The sequence below is a fragment of the Myripristis murdjan genome, chromosome 21, assembly GCF_902150065.1.
Source record: "Myripristis murdjan chromosome 21, fMyrMur1.1, whole genome shotgun sequence".
Taxonomy (NCBI): domain Eukaryota; kingdom Metazoa; phylum Chordata; class Actinopteri; order Holocentriformes; family Holocentridae; genus Myripristis; species Myripristis murdjan.
In genome coordinates this window covers 23,958,017-23,982,500 of record NC_044000.1, presented here as the reverse complement: position 1 = coordinate 23,982,500, position 24,484 = coordinate 23,958,017, and the positions used below count along the sequence as shown (strand labels likewise).

General features: G+C 39.2%; 5 protein-coding genes across 6 annotated transcripts; all 5 read left to right on the top strand.

The window, feature by feature from the left end:
• The first annotated feature begins 2,587 nt into the window (after positions 1-2,587).
• Positions 2,588-3,476, top strand: LOC115379458 (gamma-crystallin M3-like). The gene is made up of 3 exons (XM_030080151.1): positions 2,588-2,656; positions 2,849-3,091; positions 3,193-3,476. Exons 1-3 carry the CDS (start codon positions 2,588-2,590, stop codon positions 3,466-3,468), a joined length of 588 nt encoding a protein of 195 aa, XP_029936011.1. The 3' UTR covers positions 3,469-3,476.
• A 2,934-nt stretch (positions 3,477-6,410) lies between these two features.
• LOC115379459 (gamma-crystallin M3-like) lies at positions 6,411-7,327 on the top strand. The gene is made up of 3 exons (XM_030080152.1): positions 6,411-6,552; positions 6,661-6,903; positions 7,052-7,327. Exons 1-3 carry the CDS (start codon positions 6,544-6,546, stop codon positions 7,325-7,327), a joined length of 528 nt encoding a protein of 175 aa, XP_029936012.1. The 5' UTR covers positions 6,411-6,543.
• A 4,469-nt stretch (positions 7,328-11,796) lies between these two features.
• On the top strand, positions 11,797-12,584 carry LOC115380323 (gamma-crystallin M2-like). 2 transcript variants are annotated; one of them, XM_030081451.1, is made up of 3 exons: positions 11,797-11,846; positions 11,948-12,190; positions 12,292-12,584. In XM_030081451.1, exons 1-3 carry the CDS (start codon positions 11,832-11,834, stop codon positions 12,562-12,564), a joined length of 531 nt encoding a protein of 176 aa, XP_029937311.1. In that variant the 5' UTR covers positions 11,797-11,831; the 3' UTR covers positions 12,565-12,584. The 2 variants fall into 2 exon arrangements, with proteins under 2 accessions (XP_029937311.1, XP_029937310.1); XM_030081450.1 differs by lacking the exon at positions 11,797-11,846 and having other exon boundaries at positions 11,930-12,190.
• A 3,725-nt stretch (positions 12,585-16,309) lies between these two features.
• Positions 16,310-17,202, top strand: LOC115379655 (gamma-crystallin M3-like). Its single transcript, XM_030080453.1, has 3 exons — positions 16,310-16,428; positions 16,556-16,798; positions 16,893-17,202. The coding sequence occupies exons 1-3, from the start codon at positions 16,396-16,398 to the stop codon at positions 17,169-17,171; spliced, it is 555 nt and encodes a 184-aa protein (XP_029936313.1). The 5' UTR covers positions 16,310-16,395; the 3' UTR covers positions 17,172-17,202.
• A 5,376-nt stretch (positions 17,203-22,578) lies between these two features.
• LOC115379659 (gamma-crystallin M3-like) lies at positions 22,579-23,478 on the top strand. The gene is made up of 3 exons (XM_030080458.1): positions 22,579-22,613; positions 22,837-23,079; positions 23,203-23,478. The coding sequence occupies exons 1-3, from the start codon at positions 22,602-22,604 to the stop codon at positions 23,476-23,478; spliced, it is 531 nt and encodes a 176-aa protein (XP_029936318.1). The 5' UTR covers positions 22,579-22,601.
• Positions 23,479-24,484: the final 1,006 nt, after the last annotated feature.

Genomic DNA, 24,484 nt, shown 5'->3' with positions numbered 1-24,484 from the left:
GGGCTGCCTTATGGAAATATGAATAGCAGATAAGGCACAAAAAATTAGGAGATGATAGTTTTCTTTGAAAACCTTTCTGTGCCCGTGTGTGCAAGATCTTCTGATTTCCAGTTTGATGCACAGGCTGGTTAAAATATTTCTCTGGATGTAGAGAATGCAATAAATAAAGTTAATTTGGCATTTCTTTTCACACTAAATTATTTTGAACTGACATTCATTAAATGGATAGGGGCATTCTACAGCTCACCAGTGTCCCCTATCACAACTACTGGACTTATTAAATCAAATCAAATAGCCTTTATTGTCACTGTATATGTTGCACAACGAAATTTGGGGTCTGCACCTCTGCTTGGTAGAGAAGACATTACATACAATAAATAAATAGCACTAAAAAAATATATATACATAAGAAAATCATCAGCAAGCTTTTCAGCAACAGAGGTGTACAAGGCAAGGCTGCCCACTGTCTTCATTTTTATTTTCCATCTCCATTACACTTCTACCCATGGCAATATTTCAATCAAATCAAATCAAGCGAATGGAAATTCTAAATCACCCAGCCTAAAATTAGCCTGTATGCAGACGATATACTACTTTACTAACAAAATATTCCAAACGTCACTCAGGAAACTATTACAGTTATGAATTTGTTCTCAAAAATTTCTCAGTTCTCTATTAACTGGTCTAAAGCTGCAGTTGCACCACTTGACATGGGCAGCTGGAGTGCTGCAACTTAAAAGCAACCTATTCCTCTATCCACTGGCTGGCAATGTCAAATATCTGGGGATTCTTTTTTTTTTTTTTTTTTCCAAATTGTCAGAATGTGTCCGCCTAAACTTCAGTCCTTCATTCAAAACAATACAATCCCACATGGAGAGAACATCCACCATCAAAATTACAGTTACAATACATTTGCAGCCTAATGCCAATATATGGCTAGCATTAGCACCAGTGTAAAACCTAACACTAATAATGTTCTTCCATATTTTCATTTAACCCTAAACTAAACTAACTAAAATACCCTAAATCCATCCATTCACATTCAGTGTACAAGTGTACATACATAGGAGGTCTAACAAGCTGTTTCTCTGCTTTAAGACAAAGCACCTTGGCCAACCATTATCAAACTCTATACTGTCATCTGAATAGAATATACAGTCAGGACACAAGGGGATGAGTATGCCAGCACCATGAGGGTGAGAGGGCGCACGCTCTTATTTGAGTGTTGTGGTGAGGTGCTTCCCTCAAGAGGATTTGTACAGTCTAAGGGTGTTCATCTCTGTCCTCTGTCAGCTCTGCAGATCAGCGAGTGTCTCATCCATGTATGGGATATCTCTTAGAAAGTCTCACATCTGTCAAGCTTATGATGCAGTTTCAGCATTTCCATTCCATTTAACTTAACTCAATATTATATCCAATGTTCAACCATATTAGTAACAGCTGAAATCCTCCAAAATGACCCTAAAACACATGATATTATGTGGGTATATAATATTGATAGCCACCATGTAGCATAGAACAAAATGAACCAAGGACAAACTGCAAAATGGACTGATGCTCATATTAAACTATTTCTTCATGTGTTCTCGACTGGTATGAACACCAGACTAAGCAAATCTTAGCTTAGATGCAGAGAATGGATTTGGATTTGTTTTGTCCCCCCCACAACCGTAACTAAAACCTATCACATGAGTGGAATGACAGTTTATAAAACCTTGTTTGATTTTATTGGACAGTGTAAACCTAAACATGCTGTAGTATTAATTTATATCCTTTAATAATGACCCATGTCATCTAGCCAGGCAGAATAAAGTCCTGGTTTATATGACCCATGAGGAGAGACAGTCTTGCAATTCAGAGAACAGTTACATTGTCCAATATTAGCTGAACTCAGTTAAATAGAACACAACTTTGGTGTGGTTATTTAATGCAAATGATTCAAAATTTACAAGTTCTCAAAAAATGTCTCAAAAAAGGACTGTTTGTGGATAGTTTAAAATGATCACTACTGTCATCCCTACATGATGCAAGCAAAATTTGAACCCTATTCCCAGCTCTCATGGGAAAAAAATGTATTAGCCATCATCCACACATTTAAATCAAAATACAAATTCTCACTCTATACTTATAGAATAGAACCATCTACACATTAACTGTATTATGAGCTTGATAACAGCATGACATTTAAGCTGTGAGTGCTGAAAATGGTTACTTATTACCATCAGTGTCATCAGTTGCTCTCTCACAAATGGGTTGACTCATATTTTTAAGAAATATAATATAATATAATATAATATAATATAATATAATATGTTTATTCATTTGGTTACATGAAATATGGCAGATAGAGTTGGTTTTGTCATGGGTATTGCATGGTTGGAATCTTCTGTTTACCTCTTTATGTTAGACAACAATATGTACACATGCAGTTGCAACAGAGATGTGAACAGTGCTAGATAATAACCCTTTAAAGTCCTCACTGCTCAGTAGGCTTCTATGCCATGTTGCTGGGTCAGGGCTTTGCACAATAGGACCACTACCTATGTTTTTGCGTTCAGCAAGTATAAAAGTAAGGGTTAACAGCAACATGAACTCAGAACAGCCACGACTCCTCCACAACCTGAGGAAAAACCAAACAATCATGACCATGGGCAGGGTAGGCACTGGAACTGATTCTTTCATTCTTTAATTCACTGGGGGGAAAAAAAGAAAGAAAAAAAAGAAAAATATTTTATTTAAACTTCTTTAATTTCAATTGACACTCACTACATTTACAGCAGCTAGTCATTAAACATTTGTAGCGGCTTCAGGTTCACATGATACTGATGGAGTGTCGCTGTGTTTGCAGATCATCTTCTACGAGGACAGGAACTTCCAGGGTCGCTTCTATGAGACCAGCAGCGACTGCCCTGAGCTGACTTCCTACCTGAGCAGGTGCCACTCCTGCAGGGTGGAGAGCGGCTGCTTCATGGTGTACGACCGTCCCAACTACATGGGAAACCAGTACTTCATGAGGAGGGGAGAGTACTCTGACTACATGAGCATGATGGGCATGAGAGACTGCATCAGGTCTTGCCGCATGATCCCCATGGTAAGATACACATCTGACACTCTGACAGCATTCTGATAGCACATCTTTGAATCATAGACAGTTTGAAAACATTACATTTCATGTTTCCATTTGCTTTACAGTACAGAGGACAGTACAGGATGAGGATCTACGAGAGGGAGAACTTCGGTGGTCAGATGTATGAGCTGATGGACGACTGTGACAACATCATGGACCGCTACCGCATGTCCGACTGCATGTCCTGCAACGTGATGGACGGCCACTGGCTGATGTACGAGCAGCCCCACTTCAGAGGCAGGATGATGTACATGAGGCCCGGAGAGTACAGGAGCTTCAGGGAGATGGGAATGGGAGGCATGAGGTTCATGAGCATGAGGCGTATCATGGATATGTGGTAATTGTGTATTTTAACATAAATAAATGATATAAATCAAAATTCTGGTGTTGGTGTTATTGATTCAACAAACAAATATATGACATATATATGGAACCACATTTGAAGTATTTACTGGAGCTTCTGAGTTTAGATTGCAGTTTATTGCTAGCTCCCAGAGTCTGAGTGATCAGTATGATCAAAAACTCTGTGTGAATATGTGGTTAGACTGATTTGGTGACTTTACAAACATCCCAGGCAGGAAATATGCAGAGATGGAATTTCACTTACATCAGAAACTCGGATGATTGTTCTAAATACACATTACTCATTAAAATGCACATATTTTCTGCCAACAGTTCACTTTTTTCTCTCTAAACGCCAGTATGAAGACCAGGCATCATCTACTACATTTTTTCATGGGCCAGAATTTTTCTAAACAGACATTGTGAGGACCGGACTTTCAAATAACAACAATAATAACTGGATACTTAACTAGAAAATGATCTTAGTAGAGTGCAGACCTCTGCCAAAGAGGCAGTTCACCGAGGAGTGATGCTTGAAAAATGCAGTCCTGAAGACAGACCGGCAGAAAATATTAATCAATTTTAATTGGTTTGGACACTATTATGCAATGTCCTGATTGGTGAAAAATGCTTGCAGGAAGAAAAGGCTTTTGAATTGTTTGTCATGCAACCAAAAGCCAAAATGTATTTTAAATGAGAGCATGAGAAAAAAAAATAGGAAGGCCATCACATTTTCTGAATTCATTTTTATTCAGTGGGCTGGATGGGAAGTTCTGGCGGGCCGGATGTAGCTTGAGGGCCAAGCAGTTTTATGTACTAACTTTGCAATCTTTACATACATTCAAGTTCAGTTATGTATAGTATAAATAATTTAGTATTGTTGAGAAATAGAAAATATTTAGAATACGTTTTGTGTTTTTGTTCAAACGTCTAGAGAACACTTGGAGTAAGATGCTGCAAGAGACTGACATCATATAACTGTACAAAAAAGGCACATTACATTGGTAAATGTGTCCACTACTACTACTACTACTACTACTACTAGTAGTAGTATTGTTGTTGTGGTTGTTGTTGTTGTTGTTGTTGTAAGCTACTTTAACTCTGAAAAGAAGTCTACCAATTTATTGCAATGCATAGTCCAAACTGAGAATTCATACATTTAATGCAATTCAAGCAGCACCATTCATCAGCCACCTGATCAAAATGTCACAGGGCTGATTATGTGTGTGCATGATTGCTGGGCTAATCTAGCAGGCATCCCCCATCACAGGCATTTGATTGAAATGGGTCCATGGTCCCTGTAGAAATCCTCCACCGTGATCTCTGATGCTCCTCAAAGCCAAATACAGCTCAAGTTACCTCCACTGCCTTGTACCTACATTCAGGCTTATTTCTAGCTCCCGAGACAACTCAGTAATTTTTGAACTCACTATCAGTAACAACAGGCTGATAAGACGGCTGACTCTGCTGACTTGAAAAACGTCCTGCTCGGGCAGCTCAGACACCAAATTGTATTGGCAAGCAATTACAACAAACAGTAGTTTATCACTACACTCTGGCTACCATATCTACACGGTATCATTTGATGTATAACTCCAGTCCTGCCTCTATAATGCATGACCCAAAAATCCTACATGAATTACAGGGGTCAAAGCGACCCCTGTTGAAATGAGGGGTTTGTTCATAGTAAACATGTCCTCTTTCCATCTTTATCTACAACTTGACAAGCTAAATTAAGAATTTGATCAAACATTCGTGACTCAATCATGTTCATTTTTTCACTTCCCAAGAGCATTTCAGTCTATAACTGTCAACATCTCAAACTATGAACGTGTTGTCAGTCAGGATGTATGTCAGGACTATAATAAACAGTACTACAGTAATAGATACCCTCAAAATTTGCCAGTTAACAAACTCACAAAATCAAAAGTATTAGTGTAAAAGTAGTTAGCTATTGGGGTTAGAATACCTGAGATTGTATCGTTGTATATCATACTGTATGTCAATTATATTTTCTGAGAAACTGTCTTATCACAGGATGAATTTTTTTCTAAATTACATTATGTCATTTTTTAAAATGGAGCATCTAGTATCTAGTTCCTCATGGTCATTCAGATCATTCAGATCACCCCAGTACCAGTTTAAAAAGCAGGGCAAGGGAATAAAACAATTAAGTGTAAAAAATGATCCTGTTAAAAATGTATGAACCCCTTTAGCCATGGAACATTTCAGTCCTAGTGGTAAAGTGTTACCCTCACTGGCCCTTATTACTTTTATTGTTTTCCAGTACTAGGTAGGGCACAGTTTGCCTCTCCAGTGTGAAATAGCAAATGATATATTTTTCACTCTCCATAAATCTAAATACAATTCCTACACTGAAAGTGATTTTTTTTAATCATGTAATCTTACTCCCCATAGAATACTTCACATTATAATACAGTGTGTTGTTTACATGTTGACACATTATACATACAGTTCATTGAAGGTTCTGGACACTTTCAACAAAGTAACATAATGAAATCAGAATTACTACAGTCAAATTTAGAAGAATCTGAAAAGGCTGCCATTCATTTTTCAATAATGTATTATTTAATTTAGCAAAATCAAAGAGGAATCATACAGTAAATCAAGCTAAGTGACAATAGTGGGCTGCCTGTGGCTTTCACGTAGCCCACCGAATTGAATGGAAGCATTGTGTGGCCCCAGGCAGCACTACATACTGTATGAAACAAAGGTGAAAACAAAGCCACATGTATTTTATTTACATTAAAAACAGCAGATAACCTCTAAAAACCTCTAAACGATCTTTTTTTTTTCTTTTTGGAGAAAATATATGTTTCCTTTATAATTTATTATTGCCACGGGGCAATTCTATTCAAATAAAGTGTGACTCTTGTTGGAATATGAGTAAGCAACTCAACACTCCATAGGCTTGCTGGGTCAGGAGTTTTAACAATAGAGGGGCACACAGTCTTTGGGTCTGGTCAGGTATAAAAGTTAGAGGTTAAAACAGGCAGGGCATCAGTTCATCAACAGTTCTCTGAGAGATCTGACAAGCAACCACCACCAGCACCATGGGCAAGGTAAAAAAATAATATAGCATTACACATTTAATTACCATTAATCAACAGTATCAACAAATACATGATGGTTGTTGTCCTCACTTAATGCCTGCTAATTCTGCTTTTCAGATCATCTTCTACGAGGACAGGAACTTCCAGGGCCGTTCCTATGAGTGCATGAGCGACTGCGCCGACATGTCCTCCTACCTGAGCAGGTGCCACTCCTGCAGGGTGGAGAGCGGCTGCTTCATGGTTTACGACCGCCCCAACTACATGGGAAATCAGTACTTCATGAGGAGGGGAGAGTACTCCGACTACATGAGCATGATGGGATGGAGCACTGGTATCAGGTCCTGCCGTATGATCCCCATGGTAAGTTTTAAATGCACCATCATACCAGAAATACACCATCATACTAGAGCACTTTGACCAATATCACCCCTCTTAATGGTGCAAGCAACCTTTAACTTTTTTTTTAATCAAATTTTAATTATTTCATGGTTTTATTTCTGTACAACAGCACAGAGGCCAGTTCAGGATGAGGATCTACGAGAGGGAGAACTTCGGTGGTCAGATGTATGAGCTGATGGACGACTGTGACTCCATCATGGACCGCTACCGCATGTCCGACTGCCAGTCCTGCCATGTGATGGACGGCCACTGGCTGATGTACGAGCAGCCCCACTACAGAGGCAGGATGATGTACTTCAGGCCCGGAGAGTACAGGAGCTTCATGAACATGGGCATGAGCGGCATGAGGTTCATGAGCATGAGGCGCATCATGGATATGTGCTAAATGTATGTTCTGATATCAATAAATGATATAACTTTTCACATTCTGGTGTTGGTGTGATGCATTTATTAAGCATATGGCATATTTACAGAAGCAGACATGAACTGATCACTAAAAAAAATGGATGTACAGCACAGTAAAAGATTAGATTTGGGCCCATTTGGAGGCCTTTACATAAAGGAGCTGCAGCAAACTGAGGGTTGAAGGGGAACAGGTCAAAGTTGGTTTCACTGGATTCACTAATGCAAGCAAATTCTGTTTGCAATAGCCAATGTGCAAGGAGAAAACATGTTTTGGGTTATGTGTTTTTCCCCCCAACAAAATCAAGAAATATCAACGTCATATACATATAACAGAAAAACTCAAAGATGTTTGGCTTTTTTTGGTCTTTATCAACAAAATAGCCACCAGGGAAAAACAAAATCATATTTACATCTCCTCTTAAAAGACTATACCAGCGATTTTGCATGTTTAGCATGCAATGTATATACTGTATACACTGCACAATGTATATACTGTACTTCAAATTTTTGGTGATCTTTTCCCATAGCAAGCAGTCTTTTTAGAACTGTCAGTTTTCCTGCCTTTTATCCAGATGTTGGTTTCCACTCATTCCACTATGATATGAGAATGAACTTTCAGAGATTTCAGTCTTTCTTCACACCAGTATTCAGTCACTGTAATAAAGTCGTCCACATTAGTTTTCCAAAAAGCAACAGCACTGTTGTGTTTTTATGACTTGAAATTGGGAAGAGTGAAACAGTCTCTCTGCCAGGAAATAGTCCCTGGAAAACATTTGCCAATTATCAGCTCTGTAGTTTATGAATGGTGAAGACTTTGTTAGCTGCAGAGGCAGAACATTATAAGGCGGATGTTCCGAACAAAAATTCAAATTTGAGAATCAAGGGATTTTAATTTTATGTTGAGAAATCTTTAGCACACCTGCATGATTTGCAAAATGGTCTGTTGTGATATAAAGTGTGGGAAAATTGTAGTAAATAAAGTAAACATTCAAAATCACATCCTTTAAGGCTACATTTACACATTCACGGGTAGGCTATTTTTAAAAACGGAGACATTTCCCTTCGTTTGTGCCCTTCATTTACACGCAAATGGTGAATTCGCCTCTGAAAACGATTCTTTCTAAAAACTCCGGCCAAAGTGGAGATTTAGGAAAACTCCTGTTTCGCATCTGCATGTAAACTGAGAAAAACGGAGAAATACAGCGTTTCAGGCAGCCGAAGTCACATTATGCACCAAATGTGTGCGCAATGTTTACATTTGGCTATGGTGATCATAGACATGATATAGCCTACGTATATTATGTCTATGATGGTGATGATCATGGATGCATTCACAGTAGCAGTCGTATTTCTGTTGGTGCAGACACTTTCCATATGTTTGCATTTGCAAATGCAGCTGCTTTTTTATATCAAGGAGCAGAGATGAATGAGGGCTCAGAGGTCAGTCTCCTCCCTGCAACACAAAGAGTCAGTCCGCGGTACCGCCAGCATCGCCGGTTTTGGGTCCGACCTGGGCGGACTGCTGTCTGGTTTGGCTTCTGATTGGCTTGCATGGCTTTCTCCTTCTTCCTACACCGCTGCCCATAGGCTTGGCGTAGTTATGATGGCGCTCGACGGCGTATTTATGTGGGTTGATGTAAACGAAAAAAAATTTTGAAAACGATGCCGTGTGCACAATGTTATTTTGGAAAACAGAGGGAGGGAAATATTCGTTTCTCAAAATACCCGACTACGTGTAAACGTAGCCTAAGTGTCTTTTTTCCTAGCCTGGTATCTTCATCCTACTGCAGCAAGCCTCATATTGGATTTAACATGCAGTTAAACAGGGGTTTTCAAACTTGTTTGTTTGTTTGTGTGTGTGTGTGTGTGTGTGTGTGTGTGTGTGTGTGTGTGTGTGTGTGTGTGTGTGTTCCAGATGCCCAAGCTGACTTTCTTTAAACTGCAGGCCTGCATATGTAATCTCTTTGCCTGACAGACTGTGATGTGAAAAGATATTTTGGCTTGTGTTTGATAGTAAATTGTTTAGATATTACACTTGTATTTGCACTGAAAGATGGATTCAAAACAATGAGATTAAAAGATAATGTTAACATACCACTCATACAGTTTTTTTTTTTTTGTTTTTGTTTTTTTTTTTAAATATTGTAACAGTTTCTAGTGAATTAACATACAGTTATTATTCCTCATTGTGCTGAGGACCCCCTGGAAGCCACTCAAGGACCCTGAAGGTCACTGGACCCCATTTTGAAAACCACTACAACAGCCAGTTAAATGTCATGCAGAAGCCAAGGTGAATATAGTTGTTTTCTGGCTCAATGAATGCAGCAGAAGGATCTCTATTTTCACACTTTACAATAAGCACATGTCACCCTACATAATTATGAGCCAGACTACACAAAACAGTTAAACTCCTATTACTTTTATGTTTTACACATTAGAAGCTTCAGTTTGTGCATATGCAACTGGATTAGGATCATCAGCTTCAGCACAGATGTTTCTTTGATCAAAAGAACCCAGGTCCAATCATAAGAGGCTCATGAAAAGTAGCAACATTTCTATGGGCTTTTTAAATGCACAAGGAGCCCCACTTTAATATCTCATAATATAATTACATTAAGTTTAATTCCATGGTAATACAAAATCTATCTCTTGTCCATTTCCAGTCTCTCTTGACAGTGCCTCAGTGAGCGGTGTTGTTACAATTGGCCGTATAGTTCAATGTTTCTTGCATATCCAATGTATTACATAGTTCAGGGCAGCTTGGCTGCTAAGCAGAGGATAGACACAGCAGGAGCCAGATGTGCTTTCTCTATCTTGTTATTTAGGTCTGTTGCATTAAATACACGCCCAGTCAACATTCACAGTCAACAAGGCATGGACAGTGGTTGGCCTGTCCATGTCCGGGTAACTGGCCAATTATACTCGGTTGCGTGAGTCCAACCTATGTACGGGGCAGGCCCAAGCCCAAGAAGATAAATGTGCATCAGGGCTCATTCCGATAGAGATCCGGCGAGAGCCCTGTCACTTTGAGACCAGCGCTGCCTTGCTTTATATGTGACCAAATATTATATCTGAGAGCTGAAGATTGACTCCAGTCTGTACTTGAGCATTCAACAAAAGAATCGGGTGCTAACAGTGTCATCTCCTTTTAGAGATTGTTATTAAATTGAATTTGCAGTGCTGCTGCATGTTTGCAGAGCACCAAATTGTAAGACACAGAAATCACTTTTTTCATTTCTAATTCCTCTTAAACTTTCTTCTCCTTGTCATGATCATGATCATGATCATTATCATTACTCTGTCCCCTTGTACCATTTTAATTAGAAAAAAGCATTGTGGAAAAATATACAAATTTTTAAGTGTGTTTCCTGATTGAAATATTCTTAAAATTAACAGTGAGCACTGAAATTACTCAACATCTGTAATCACAATTTGCGGAGGTGTCTGGAAAAATAATCTCATGACATTTATCTAAAATTAATAACTATATCTTTGTAGTCAGCTTATCAAATTAGACATTAATAATATGACTAACCACTGGTGACAGTAGGGTTTTAAAACAGCTCATGATTATGAGTCATGTGTGATTATCATTAACACATACAGAGGTATGTAGATTCACCTTTTTAATATTCAAGGTAGTCACCTGCATTCAGATCACTGAAAACAAAAACAGACCTACAAGTTCACTTTTTACCGTTTTTTACAGGTACAAATAATCTGATAATACTGTAGTGTTGACCATTTAGTCTCCTTCCCGTGAGTGACGCATCATTAAATGTGGTAAAATTATCCCATAGTGGACTTCAACATTTTCTGATTATAAATACCAAAAGGTATCTAACATTATGGAAGGAGACTAACTTTAGTCTCCTTCCCGTGAGTGATGCATCATTAAATGCGGTGAAATTATCCCATAGTGGACATCATCATTTTCTGATAATCAATACCAAAAGGTATCTAAATTTATGTTCAACATAGCCAAAAATGATTGCCACATAACCAGCAATTCCTCATCTTTTTTTGATGCTGACCATATACCCATACATATCTATACATTGCTCTACAAACAGATGAAAAAACAATTTTCATACAGTTATCCATTATTTACTGGGAAACCAAGTTCATTTGTTGGAATTCTCTTGTCTACGAATTCTAAATTTCCCACACAGAGAGGGCAATACAATGTGTTTTGAAATATGTAAAAAGAGACTATTGTCTGGTACATTGTGTTGTTACTTGCTCATTGTTTTGACATCCCTTTGGAAAAATCTATTCTAAAGTCTTCTAGGGGATCCAGTCCCATGGAAATGCGACAAACACCCTTCACCACTCTATAGCCTCTATACCATGCTGCTGGGTCAGGGGTTTACACAATAGGGGGCACGGATTCTTTGGGTTTTACCAGGTATAAAAGTAAGAGTTAAAACAGGACCGCCAACAGTGTAGCACAAACACAGTTCTGCGGCAAAAACATCACTGCTATGACCATGGGCAAGGTAAGCACAGTGACATCACGCTTTAGTTTTAATGCACATCAATGTAAAGATGTATTATTGTTGGTCTCAAACACCCCTTTGTCATGTCTCACACTTTTCAGATCATCTTCTACGAGGACAGGAACTTCCAGGGTCGCTCCTATGAGTGCATGAGCGACTGCTCTGACATGTCCTCCTACCTGAGCAGGTGTCACTCCTGCAGGGTGGAGAGCGGCTGCTTCATGGTGTACGACCGTCCCAACTACATGGGAAACCAGTACTTCATGAGGAGGGGAGAGTACTCTGACTACATGAGCATGATGGGCATGAGAGACTGCATCAGGTCTTGCCGCATGATCCCCATGGTAAGATACACATCTGATACTCTGACAGCATTCTGATAGCACATCTTTGAATCATGGACAGTTTGAAAACATTACATTTCATGTTTCCATTTGCTTTACAGCACAGAGGACACTTCAGGATGAGGATCTACGAGAGGGAGAACTTTGGCGGTCAGATGTATGAGCTGATGGATGACTGTGACAACATCATGGATCGTTACCGCATGTCCAACTGCATGTCCTGCAACGTGATGGACGGCCACTGGCTGATGTACGAGCAGGCCCACTACAGAGGCAGAATGATGTACTTCAGGCCCGGAGAGTACAGGAGCTTCATGAGCATGGGCATGGGCGGCATGAGGTTCATGAGCATGAGGCGCATCATGGATATGTAAATCATCTTTGATCAACATGTCTGTACTGACCAGAAATGATTAAACTTTTTTTAACAAAACTTTCTCTTGAAGTGTTTTTCATTTCATCAACATGTTAACCAAGTAGACAGTTAGTCATCATTTGCACTACAGTACAAAGCAAATACCAAGGTGTACAATGACTATTAGACCATAAAATGAGTACTTATTCCATAAAATTAACTCTGAAATTATAGAACAATATTATAAAGATCATCTGCTTTGAGAGATTAGCAATTACCGTAACAGTCCCATGTGCAAAGTCAAAACCAGGTAGAGCCAGGCCAGCACATGTGTATGCAAAAATGACACCAGTTTTAGCCCTAGTTATTAGTTATTATTAGTTATTCCTATTCTAAAAGAGGGGACCAGAGAGTGTGCTCCATCTATAGTGGTATCACAGTATTCAGCTTCCCTGGGAAAGGTTACACAAGGGTGTTGGAAAAGAAACACTATTGTTGAAGCCGATTGTTGAAAATCAGATTTAGGTGGAACAATGAAGAATCCATCCTAACCATGGAAGAGTGGGCCAAGTCCTTACCATGGTAAGGGTACTAAAGGGGTCATGGCAGTTTATCCAGTCTACATGTGCTTTGTTAACATGAAGAACACTTACCTCCAGTTTACAAGTTGGTTAAAACACATGACAGTAAATCACAACCCATCCAATAGTAAAACCACAACACACTGAATAAAATTGACAATAGCTGAAATGGTTCCAGTGTGAATGTTTTTTTAAGAATTTAGCAATGCATTTGGTATGATAGACTGGTGTTGGTTGCTGCAGCAGCTCTATAGCGTCTTCGCAAGGGCAGTTTTATGAATTCTTGAAAAAGTGGATGAACAGGATGAATCCAATTTCCTGATTAGATATAAGCGCTGCACTGTTTTTTAAAAAATGTAGTCTTTATTGGCTGTAAAACTTAAAGTGCCATCAACAAATGTTCCTAAATATTAAGCTCTACTGCTTCAACACGCTAATCATTAATCAGATCAGAACAGCTGGAAAATAACGGCAAGCATTGTGGGGTATGGTGTACAGGGTCAAGTCAAGCTCATTCACAGTGGGTGCTGGACTTTGTCAAGGCTGTGCTTTGTTACCAATGCTGGTCATAATTTGCATGAACTGGGGGCTGGAGGGTGTCTAGAATGGTGACTTCTGGGTGACTTCTTTTTTTTTTTTTGTGGATGACATGGTCCTGCTGGCTTCATTAAGCCATCAGCTCCAGCATGTACTGGGATGGGTTACATCCAAGAGTGAAGCAGTCAGGATAAGGATCAGCAACTCTAAGCCTGAGACCATGGCCTCTGTAGTAAAACAGTCAAGATCTTTATTTAGTGGTAAAGCTTCATTCCAGCCCTCACCAGTGGTTACAAGTTTGAGTAGTACCTTAAAGAATAAGATTGTGGATACAAGCAGCTTAAAAGACTTTCCTCTACAGGATGGCTGAGCTTACAGATAAAGTGAGGAGCTTAGACATTTGGGAAGAATTCAAAGTGCTTCCGAATTGATAAGAGCCAGTTGAGGTGTTTCATGTTTCTAATTAGGAGGCTACTCTAGTCCTTCCCTGTGGAAGCGTTTTGGCTACGTTTGACTAGGGGGACCTGGTGGATGTGGCAGTTGTGATGGAAAAGAGCAAGGTTCTGGTCAATTCTCAGTGCAAAGGAGATCTCAGGAGACTGTGATGTCTTACACCAAGGATATTTTCATTGATACTTGGCCAAGAAGAAGAGAGTATGAGAGCTACAAGTGTGAACACTGTGTTGTACCACACCTAATCTGAGGGTTGCTCACTGACATTCCTTATTTAACAGATATATCCCTTCATCGATCTGCCTGGTCTTGTCTCCCTATGTTTGGCATGCCTAAGACTTAAGGCCTTGGTAACATGGAGACTATGCAGCTGCTTACAGTGTCTTAGGGGCCGTTTACACGACAACGATTTTCACAAAAACGGCAAACTTTTGTTGCGGTTTGGCCTTTCGTTGACACGACAACGGCATTTTAGGTGCTTTAAAACGCAAACTTTTGAAACCGGGTTCCAGAGTGGAATTTTTTGATAACGCCGCTCTCCCCGCCGCTGTGTAAACTGGCAAAACGCAATTCTTGTGAAAACGATGATGACACGGCCCCACTTCTCGCGTGACTATGACGTTTTCAGCCATGCACGAACAGGAAAACAACAACAATGGTGGACTATCGAGCTGTTTGTGCGCAGGCGCGCGGTGCTATTCTGTGGTGTTACATTGCAAAGTTCACCGCCACCTACTGGCCTGGCATGCACACTACAGCGTTTTCAGTTGTATTTGCGGATCCGTGTGAACGAGGATCGTTCTCACAGCGTTATCGTATAAACATGGAACTTTTTAAAAACGCAAAGGAATGAGTTTTCCGTTTTCCGTTGTCGTGTAAACGGGGTCTTAATGTGACCTACAGCTAAAGAGAGAATTCCCTCACAGCAGTTATTGTCCATCCTTAAGGGCACCTAGTTGATATAACCTCAAGCAGGGGTGTGTTTTTCTCCACATTCCAGTGCAGTGATCCCCATTTGTTCTTTTGGATGGACACTCATTTTCGTTGTTAGTTGTTGTTCCTAATTTTAATATCTATTTTGACTTTTTTGTGGCATTACTTGATATTATTGTAATATTATTATCATATAACTATAAATGTCTGTTACACAAATTAGAAAAATAGCACAAACTAACCTACCTTTGTTTCTGTGACTGTTGTTTTTTTGTTTTAGATTTTTTGGGGGTTATTTCTTAGTTGTTACACAGTGCTGATAGACTGGAAAGACAGGGGATTAAGAAAGGGGATGACAATAAATTCATTATGTACCAGGATTGTCTACATGTACAAAATCTCAACCCATAAAACCATGACATTTAAAAAAAAGAAAAAAATCAACTCGTCTGCCATTCTCATCAAATAAAACTGATTGTTGGTTTATACTTTCAATTTGATGCCTCCCCTTGTTTTACCCTGCCCCGGTATCCAGAGTCAAAATCAGAATCAGAAATACTTTATTGATCCAAGAGGTAGGTAACAACATATCAGGTAACAACAGGAAATATATTACATCAAAATGGCAAATTGTTCACAAAATATGGTTGTATACTGACTTCAGTGTTAACACACAATCTGTCACATCAGTTTCTTTTGGATACATTACCTTTTGTAAGATGTCTTAACAAGGGCATAGTCATGGTTAGGTTACCAGATATAATGATTTGCTACATAACAAGCTGACAGTAACTATGTACAAAATTGATTAATAATCGGCAAAATAATTAGTTCTCTGTCAAAACCATCACTGAAATTAACCTTGTCAGTTTAGGTCAGTCACCTGAAATACCTCTAGGGTAATTTAATTGTCATTTAGGATCATTTCAATGAAGGCTAAAGCAACATCTCTACATTTAAAAGCACTGTCAGTAACTGTGATGTGTCAAAGCCATATACAGCATATGCTTACTATTTTAGAGGCATGTGCTATTAAACACAAGTGTGAAATCAAAGAACCAAGTTCTGATTAATTATGTATAATGGAGTCTGCACAAGTTACAATTGCAGCAGGACAACCTATTCACTCTGTGATGAGAGAAAAGGCCTTTCTAAAGACTGTGAGGTACCCAGTCCCTGGAAATGTGGTTGACATAACCTCAGCACTCTATAGGCCCTCTATAGTAAGTTGCTGAATAAGGGGTTCCCTCAGAGGGGCCACTGATTCTTTAGGTTTGGTCAGGTATAAAAGGAAAGGGTTAAACCAGGTAGGAAGGTAGAGCAGGAGCAACAGGTCAACAGCTAACATGTCCACCTCTGGCATGAACATGATGGGCAAGGTATTTTCTAAATACAATTCAATACAATCAGAAATTGCTCTTAACAACTATTATCACTATATTTATCTCACTGTTTTTTTTTCGCATGAATTGACGGGTGACATATCTTATTTCTGTTCCTTCTCAGATCATCTTCTACGAGGACAGGAACTTCCAGGGTCGTTCCTATGAGTGCATGAGCGACTGCGCTGACATGTCCTCCTACCTGAACAGGTGCCACTCCTGCAGGGTGGAGAGCGGCTGCTTCATGGTGTACGACCGCACCAACTACATGGGAAACCAGTACTTCATGAGGAGGGGAGAGTACTCCGACTACATGCGTATGATGGGCATGAGTGACTGCATCAGGTCCTGCCGTATGATCCCCATGGTAAGCTTACTAACACTGACTTGAAGTGTACACGATGCACTGATTCCTGATGTTATCCTAATCTAAATCCTCTGTAAACTCTGTCATATTACAGCACAGAGGCCACTTCAGGATGAGGATCTACGAGAGGGAGAACTTCGGTGGTATGATGCATGAGCTGATGGACGACTGTGATAACATCATGGACCGCTACCGTATGTCCGACTGCATGTCCTGCAACGTGATGGACGGCCACTGGCTGATGTATGAGCAGCCCCACTTCAGAGGCAGGATGATGTACTTCAGGCCCGGAGAGTACAGGAACTTCATGAGCATGGGCATGGGCGGCATGAGGTTCATGAGCATGAGGCGCATCATGGACTCTTGCAACTAAATGTTCACTAAATGTTCTCTAAATTAACATAATGCACTAAATAAAGTTATTCACTCCAACCTTTTTGAGGTTCTTTTTGAATTTGAATCTTTTTTTTTTATATATATAATGTAAGGTTATTTTTGATTACTGCTATTACTGCTGCAAACATCCCTTGACATAAAAGAATGCAGTTAATTGCCCAACTGTCACAATGAAAGATTACTGCCAAAAAGATAAACATAATTTGAGTCCAGTATGCAAATGCAGCTTTTTATGAATCATGAGCTGGAAAAATTTGGAAAGGAAAGCTTTTTGGATGGCAAGCAGCTCACTCATAAGCAATTTCTCATTTAGGAATCCATTTAGCTCTACATTTTAAAATCATGCACAGATGATCTCTCCAGAGTATCTTTTCCTTCTCAGTATTCAAGGTTGAAGGTCGTGGGATTAATTCATTAGTGATATTGCAAAGGTATTTGGTATTATTCTGTTTTAACTGAAAATGAATGAAAGCTGGTAATTTTGTAAACCAATCGAATGTATAATCCCATTTTATCTTACTTATTACAGGGTTTCCAATCAAGGTATCTGTCAAATCCACTGTCACACTGTGCGTGTGACAAACAGCGAGGAATCTAGCTTTCCATTTTGATTCAATAGTGCTGATAATACCGTCTACAATAAATATTTATTTATAGTGTATAGCTCGTAAACAAGCACTTTGTAACAGCGACATAGCATGTCCATAAATACAGATAAATGTCATTTATGTTTTGAGTTGCCTGCATCGTCTACGGCATAACATTGGAATAAGTGTTAAAAACATCATTCAGGTATATCTCTAGTTAACAAAATGTCAAGGTGTCAATCAATCAAGAAAATTCGACAAATTATGGCTTTTGTGTGACATTTTGAAACTTGCTGCAGGAGTTAAATTGAACACACACACACACACACACACACACACACACTCAAAAAAACATTTCTGAACCTGTGGATGCATCCTACTTCTTACCTAATTGACTTACCTAATTTCCTTAGACAGGCAGAAGTCAGCACTGAGGGATAAGATGTGATGTGAAGTCATGACGGCAGGAATTAAACCAGCAGTCACACAAGTCGTGACAGGAATGTTACATGAACTATGTGGTGCAATGTCAACCCTAATAACAAATGCTTTTTTTTTTTTTTTTTATCTGACATTTCTGATTGAGCATTAAATTGTCTTAAATGTCATTATGCCTCCACAATACTTAGTTTGCAATGATTGTATCATAAATTATTTGAATCATAAGCACTGTCTTTGACATATGGTGAAGACACTGAGGCCATTGTTAATAATGAGTCCAAACAAAATAAAAACCCAGCCTGATATCACACACAGATTTCGCTTTCTGATCCTGAGTTTATAATTCTTTTCCAAACCTGCATCTCAGAGGTATCCTTGTCTCAATGCAGAGATGATTTACAGTTGTTTGGGAATCCGGTTTGTCTTTACTTGACTTAAATGACTTTGATTAGTCACATCAACTTCAAGACCTTTTAAAACTCAAATCTGTCCAAATACACTTTCAGTGTGGTGTTTCAATACTATTAATTAACTGGTAGTGGAAATGTAATTAATGCTGACATAACTGGATCCATCAGCTGTATGAGTTATTCTGCTAACTGCACATTCTTAATATTAAATAATAGTGTCTTTATGTTTGGTCTGCTTACATTTCATTAGTGATTACAGTTTTTGTTTTTTTTAGTTCTCTTTATTATTTTTTTAGGTTTTTTTTAAAAAAACTTGAATTATTTTGTAATGTTGCCTGCTGTTTAATCCTGTGCCCTTTTTCAAAAGTCAGTTTAAATAAATTCCTTTCACAACACATCCATACATTTCCATGGGATGCAAAGACTAAAACATCTGTGAGGTACTGAAGATCAAGAAGTGAAAGCACCACTGATTAAAATAATTTATCATCATGTGTAACAGACATGAAACTGTCAAATGTACTCTGCCTCTCACTTGAGTCAATACACCGGTATAGGGAACAGGGCGGGATGGGATGGTATAGACCCGATGGCTACAGTGTGTAATTCAGAAAATAGCTATTGTGTTATCTGGTCAAAAGGGAGAAAAAAAATTCTAGGGTCTTCGAGGGCCCAGTCACGTGGCTATATGACACAGTGACACAGCGCTCTATACTGTGTTGCTGGGTCAGGAGTTTTGACAATGGGGGCCACAGATTCTTTACGGTTTGGTCAGGTATAAAAGTAAGGGTTAAACCAACCAGGACAGCAGTGCAGCAGTACCACCAGCAGCAACAGCAGCTCAGCTCAGCCCAGCAGCAAAATGACCACCACCAGCATGAGCATGGGAAGAGTACGCAGCCTAATAATAATTTAAACATCATGAACTCCACATAGGATACATTAAACTCACCATATAAAACTTTACATTTTCACAGTTAACTCAAAATGTGCTAATACACCCATCCCTCTTTTTTTCAGATCATCTTCTACGAGGACAGGAACTTCCAGGGTCGCTCCTATGAGTGCATGAGCGACTGCGCCGACATGTCCTCCTACCTGAGCAGGTGCCACTCCTGCAGGGTGGAGAGTGGCTGCTTCATGGTGTACGACCGTCCCAACTACATGGGAAACCAGTACTTCATGAGGAGGGGAGAGTACTCCGACTACATGAGCATGATGGGATGGAGCGGTGGTATCAGGTCCTGCCGTATGATCCCCATGGTAAGTTTAAAGCAGCCTCTGGGATAGTGCTGCTACAGGTGCAACATTAATATTTTACATAGATGATCGCAGGTTATACTGGGAATTAATGTTGCTCTAATTCCATTCCAACAGCACAGAGGACAGTTCAGGATGAGGATCTACGAGAGGGAGAACTTCGGTGGTCAGATGTATGAGCTGATGGACGACTGCGACTCCATCATGGATCGTTTCCACATGTCCGACTGCATGTCCTGCAACGTGATGGACGGCCACTGGCTGATGTACGAGCAGGCCCACTACAGAGGCAGGATGATGTACTTCAGGCCCGGAGAGTACAGGAACTTCATGAGCATGGGCATGGGTGGCATGAGGTTCATGAGCATGAGGCGCATCATGGATATGTGTTAGACCCCTTAATTTTGCAATAAAAAGTTACCAATAATCAAAAAATCTGAGCATGTTGCATTATTTTTCTTTATTGAATTTTACAGTGGCATATGCTATTACATCTGTCTACAGCGTGTTCCAAAAATGGCACAATAAAAAATTTTGCCTTTAGCAAAACAATGTTGAACAGTATTTAACCCACACACTGCAGCGTAACATAAAAGTAGAGCAACTGATTAATAAAAATTGTGAGGATAATTGGATTAATAATTAATGTGGATGAGATACAAAGAGATACACTATTAAAATGTCTAAATATAGTGCAGTTAATTGATTTAATTTGAGCATAACTCAAGATGTGACTTAAATAAGTTCAGAAGATAAAAAAAATAGCCTCTTGATTTCTGTCAACAAGTCATCTTTCCTTTTAACCTAAATTTGCTGAAAGAATAACAAGTACGTGTGGTCTTGTACAGACATATGTCCATTATTACATTATTACATAAAGGCAATATATTGAAAGCAAAAACAGTAAACAAAATAGTAAACATTTTTAAATCGTTGGTTATAACACATACTTGCAATTGAAAATGTTATAATATATTAATCCATCATAAATCTGACATAAGAAGGTTATGATGAATGCATTTGGCCTGGAACTGGGACCTGTGTGTTTATTGGTTTTTGACACATCATAAACACTTTTTGAATGGCTGACACCAGATTCATAGTGAATTATAGATTTATTACAATGTGCAGTTATTATAATTTCACCTACATTTACAGTTATTATAATTATAAGCTATACAATGTATTGTCATCAAAGGTTCTGTTATAACAGACCAGTTTCTGTTTAACCTATGATAACCTATAAATGCCTTGTTACTATAACAAACCAGTTACTTCATCATATATTTATCAGCTACATTCTTATCAAGCAACATATGACACAAACACATATAACACGCATCTGCTTTTACACTGGGTTGCAAACTGAATTTTCCAAGACATAATAATTTAAGGAACCAGAGTTTGGAAAAGGTTTTAACAGCTACATTACTTCTGATAAATTATATTAGTTAAAAAACAAAAACAGATGAAAGGAACATATCGCTCAAATCAAAATAAATACTTGCTTGTTGCTTCTGTAACTAATTAGTGAGGCACTGCAGCTGTTTCAAATCTCCAAGCATGAAATCATGGTGAGTTAGATCTGTGCACATAATGTCTGAATATAAAACAACCAGGCCCAAAAAAGACCTGAAAAAAATATTGTTTCGGTGTAGGATGTAGGTTTATAATTTAGAATGATTCATTATGATTTAAGACTGCTTTCATGTTACTTTTAGAGAAGCCGTTCTCTCGGGGAAATTCATTGTGCTAAATGCCTAACATAAATGTGTGTAGGTCACTTTCATAATTAAGTATTTATGGTACTTAATACCGGGGCCTAAAATTCAAATAAAAGCTGTAAAAGCTCAAACACAACATATTGATTTTTCAGTATTGCAACACCTCATGTTAAGTAGCTGACATAAAGAAACATGGAACCTATTCTCTATATTTTTCACTGATGAATATTAAACATTGAACATCATTTTACATCATTTTAAAATTAAAGTTGAATTTTCAAGCTATTTTTGGCACGTTTAAAAACACGATACCTGTCTTGCGGTGGTTTCCAGCTCCACCCTAATCCCCCTAATAACAAAAGAAGTGCTCAGATAATTGGTTGTAGGTCACTGATGGACAGGTGAGGTGCCGAATGGAAACTTGTCTCAGCTGAAACATGTGGCTGCTTCAGACTTCATAGAATTCAAGCTCACCTATAAATAGCTAAGGTAGCTCTGAGTGTGCAGGTGGGATTTTTCATATTCATAGTGATGCACAGATATGAGGGACAGTTTTATTTAAAACTGTCTTTATCCAGCCATAAGGATTTGTGTTAAACCAAAGCAGGAATGCACTGAATTGAAGGTTTATGATACATAAAAGATACTTCATACATGCAATTTCTCTCCCAGATGTTTTTTTCAGTATTTTACTACTGTACCTTGAAGAGTTAAAGAGTTACATTTGCAGCAAATATTCAAAGCCATCAAAAATTGAAAGGATATGTGCAGAAGCAATTTGCTCTAGAATAATAGTGCCTCTGTCAGTATACATAATAACCCTTTCCCACCAGTATTCACAAACAGGGGTGACTGAAATTTGCATGCTGCTGACTCATTACTTCTATACAATGGTGCCATAGATTGTTTGGATGTCGCGTTAGGTATAAAACAGGCTTCAATCCAGGATGGGATAGCTGCAGTATCGCTCATTATATCAGCCACCATGCACGGCAAGGTAGGTTTGTTAGGGATTTATTTGCAATAGAGACTGCACCAAATAAGATCTTTTTTATTGGCATTTATTTTGCAAAATCTGATTATATGGATGCATGCTTTCATTTTGCAATATCATGATCCTAAATAAATAATTCACTAATCATGACTAGTGGAACAAATTTTGCGACTGGAAACATTTAAAAATAATATATGATGTTACCACTTACCATTTTGGCTTCCAGATCATCTTCTACGAGGACAGGAACTTTCAGGGTCGCTCCTATGAGACCAGCAGCGACTGCGCTGACATGTCCACCCATCTGAGCAGGTGTCAGTCCTGCAGGGTGGAGAGTGGCTGCTTTATGGTGTACGACCGTCCCAACTACATGGGCCAGCAGTACTTCCTGAGGAGGGGAGAGTACTCCGACTACCAGCGCATGATGGGCTTCAGTGACTGCATCAGGTCCTGCCGCATGATCCCCATGGTATGACTAATCATGACACATGGACAGTCAGATGTTGATGAATGCAGGCAAAGCACTGCACACAAAGCAAATGGTGCTACACATGCAGTAAATCACTGTATTTTTTGCATTCTCTCCAAATAGCACAGAGGGGCCTACAGGGTGAGGATCTACGAGAAGGAGAACTTCGCAGGCCAGATGCATGAGCTGATGGACGACTGTGACAACATCATGGACCGCTACCAGATGTCCGACTGCCAGTCCTGCCACGTGATGGACGGCCACTGGCTGATGTACGAGCAGCCCCACTACAGAGGCAGGATGATGTACATGAGGCCCGGAGAGTACAGGAGCTTCAGGGAGATGGGATACGATGGAGTTAGATTCAGCTCCATCAGACGCATCACTGACTCCTGTTAACTATGCAGATTAGTCAATTGAAGCAAGCAAAATTCTGAAATAAAGCATTTCTTTTCATATTCAGAGCACGGGACATGTTTTTTTCTTTCTCCTGTTCGGGATTTGCACAGTCATATTTAATCCTAAAGTGCATAAAAGGATCAAAAATACTCTCTAACCCTTGCCCTTATAGTCAGACACTCTTGCAAACACTTTTATTGCCATGTGTAGTTAATATACAGTGAAATACTTGTGCTCTGGCTCCCTCTGCCTCAACACAAAGAACACATCAACCCAAAAACAACAACTCTATAGACCTACATAGACTACACACAGTGCATTCATATGTATACACACACAATCTACAGTACATGGTAACATTACATACAACAACAATGTGAGATGCATATATTTGCATCAGCTGCTGGTAGCATTTTTTAGATGGAAGTAGTGAGAGCAGAACCTGAGCGGGGAGGCTGGTGTCCTTGATGATGCTTTGGGCTTTCCTTTTGCAGCGAGTGGTGTAATTGCTGTGAAGCTGTTGTTGTTGCCAGTGCCAGTGATTTTTGCTGCTGTCTGTGCAGTCCTTTGAGGCAGTCTGCAGTCCTGAGCAGCCACGACTGCCAAAACCACACTGTGATACAGCCTGTCAACACATTCTCAATAGTACTGCCATAAAAGTTCACCAGAGCCTTGGCACGCATACCAAAACTCTTGAGACGCCTCAGAGAGTATAGTCTGCTGTGCTTTCTTGCAGAGTGTTGAGAGACAATGTCTGGGCGTCTGTGTATATCAAGAAATCTAAAACTATCCACATTTTCATCAGATTGCCCATTGATGGAAACAGGAATGTGATTTTCTCCTATCTTTCCGAGGTCAGCAATGATTTCTTTTGTCTTACTGACATTTTGAGAGAGGTTATAATCAGGACACCATATGGTTAGATCACTGTCGCTTATTTGTCCAATCACTGTGGTGTCATCTTGTGAACTTTATGCTGCTGTTGTTGTCATATTTGGCAACAGTC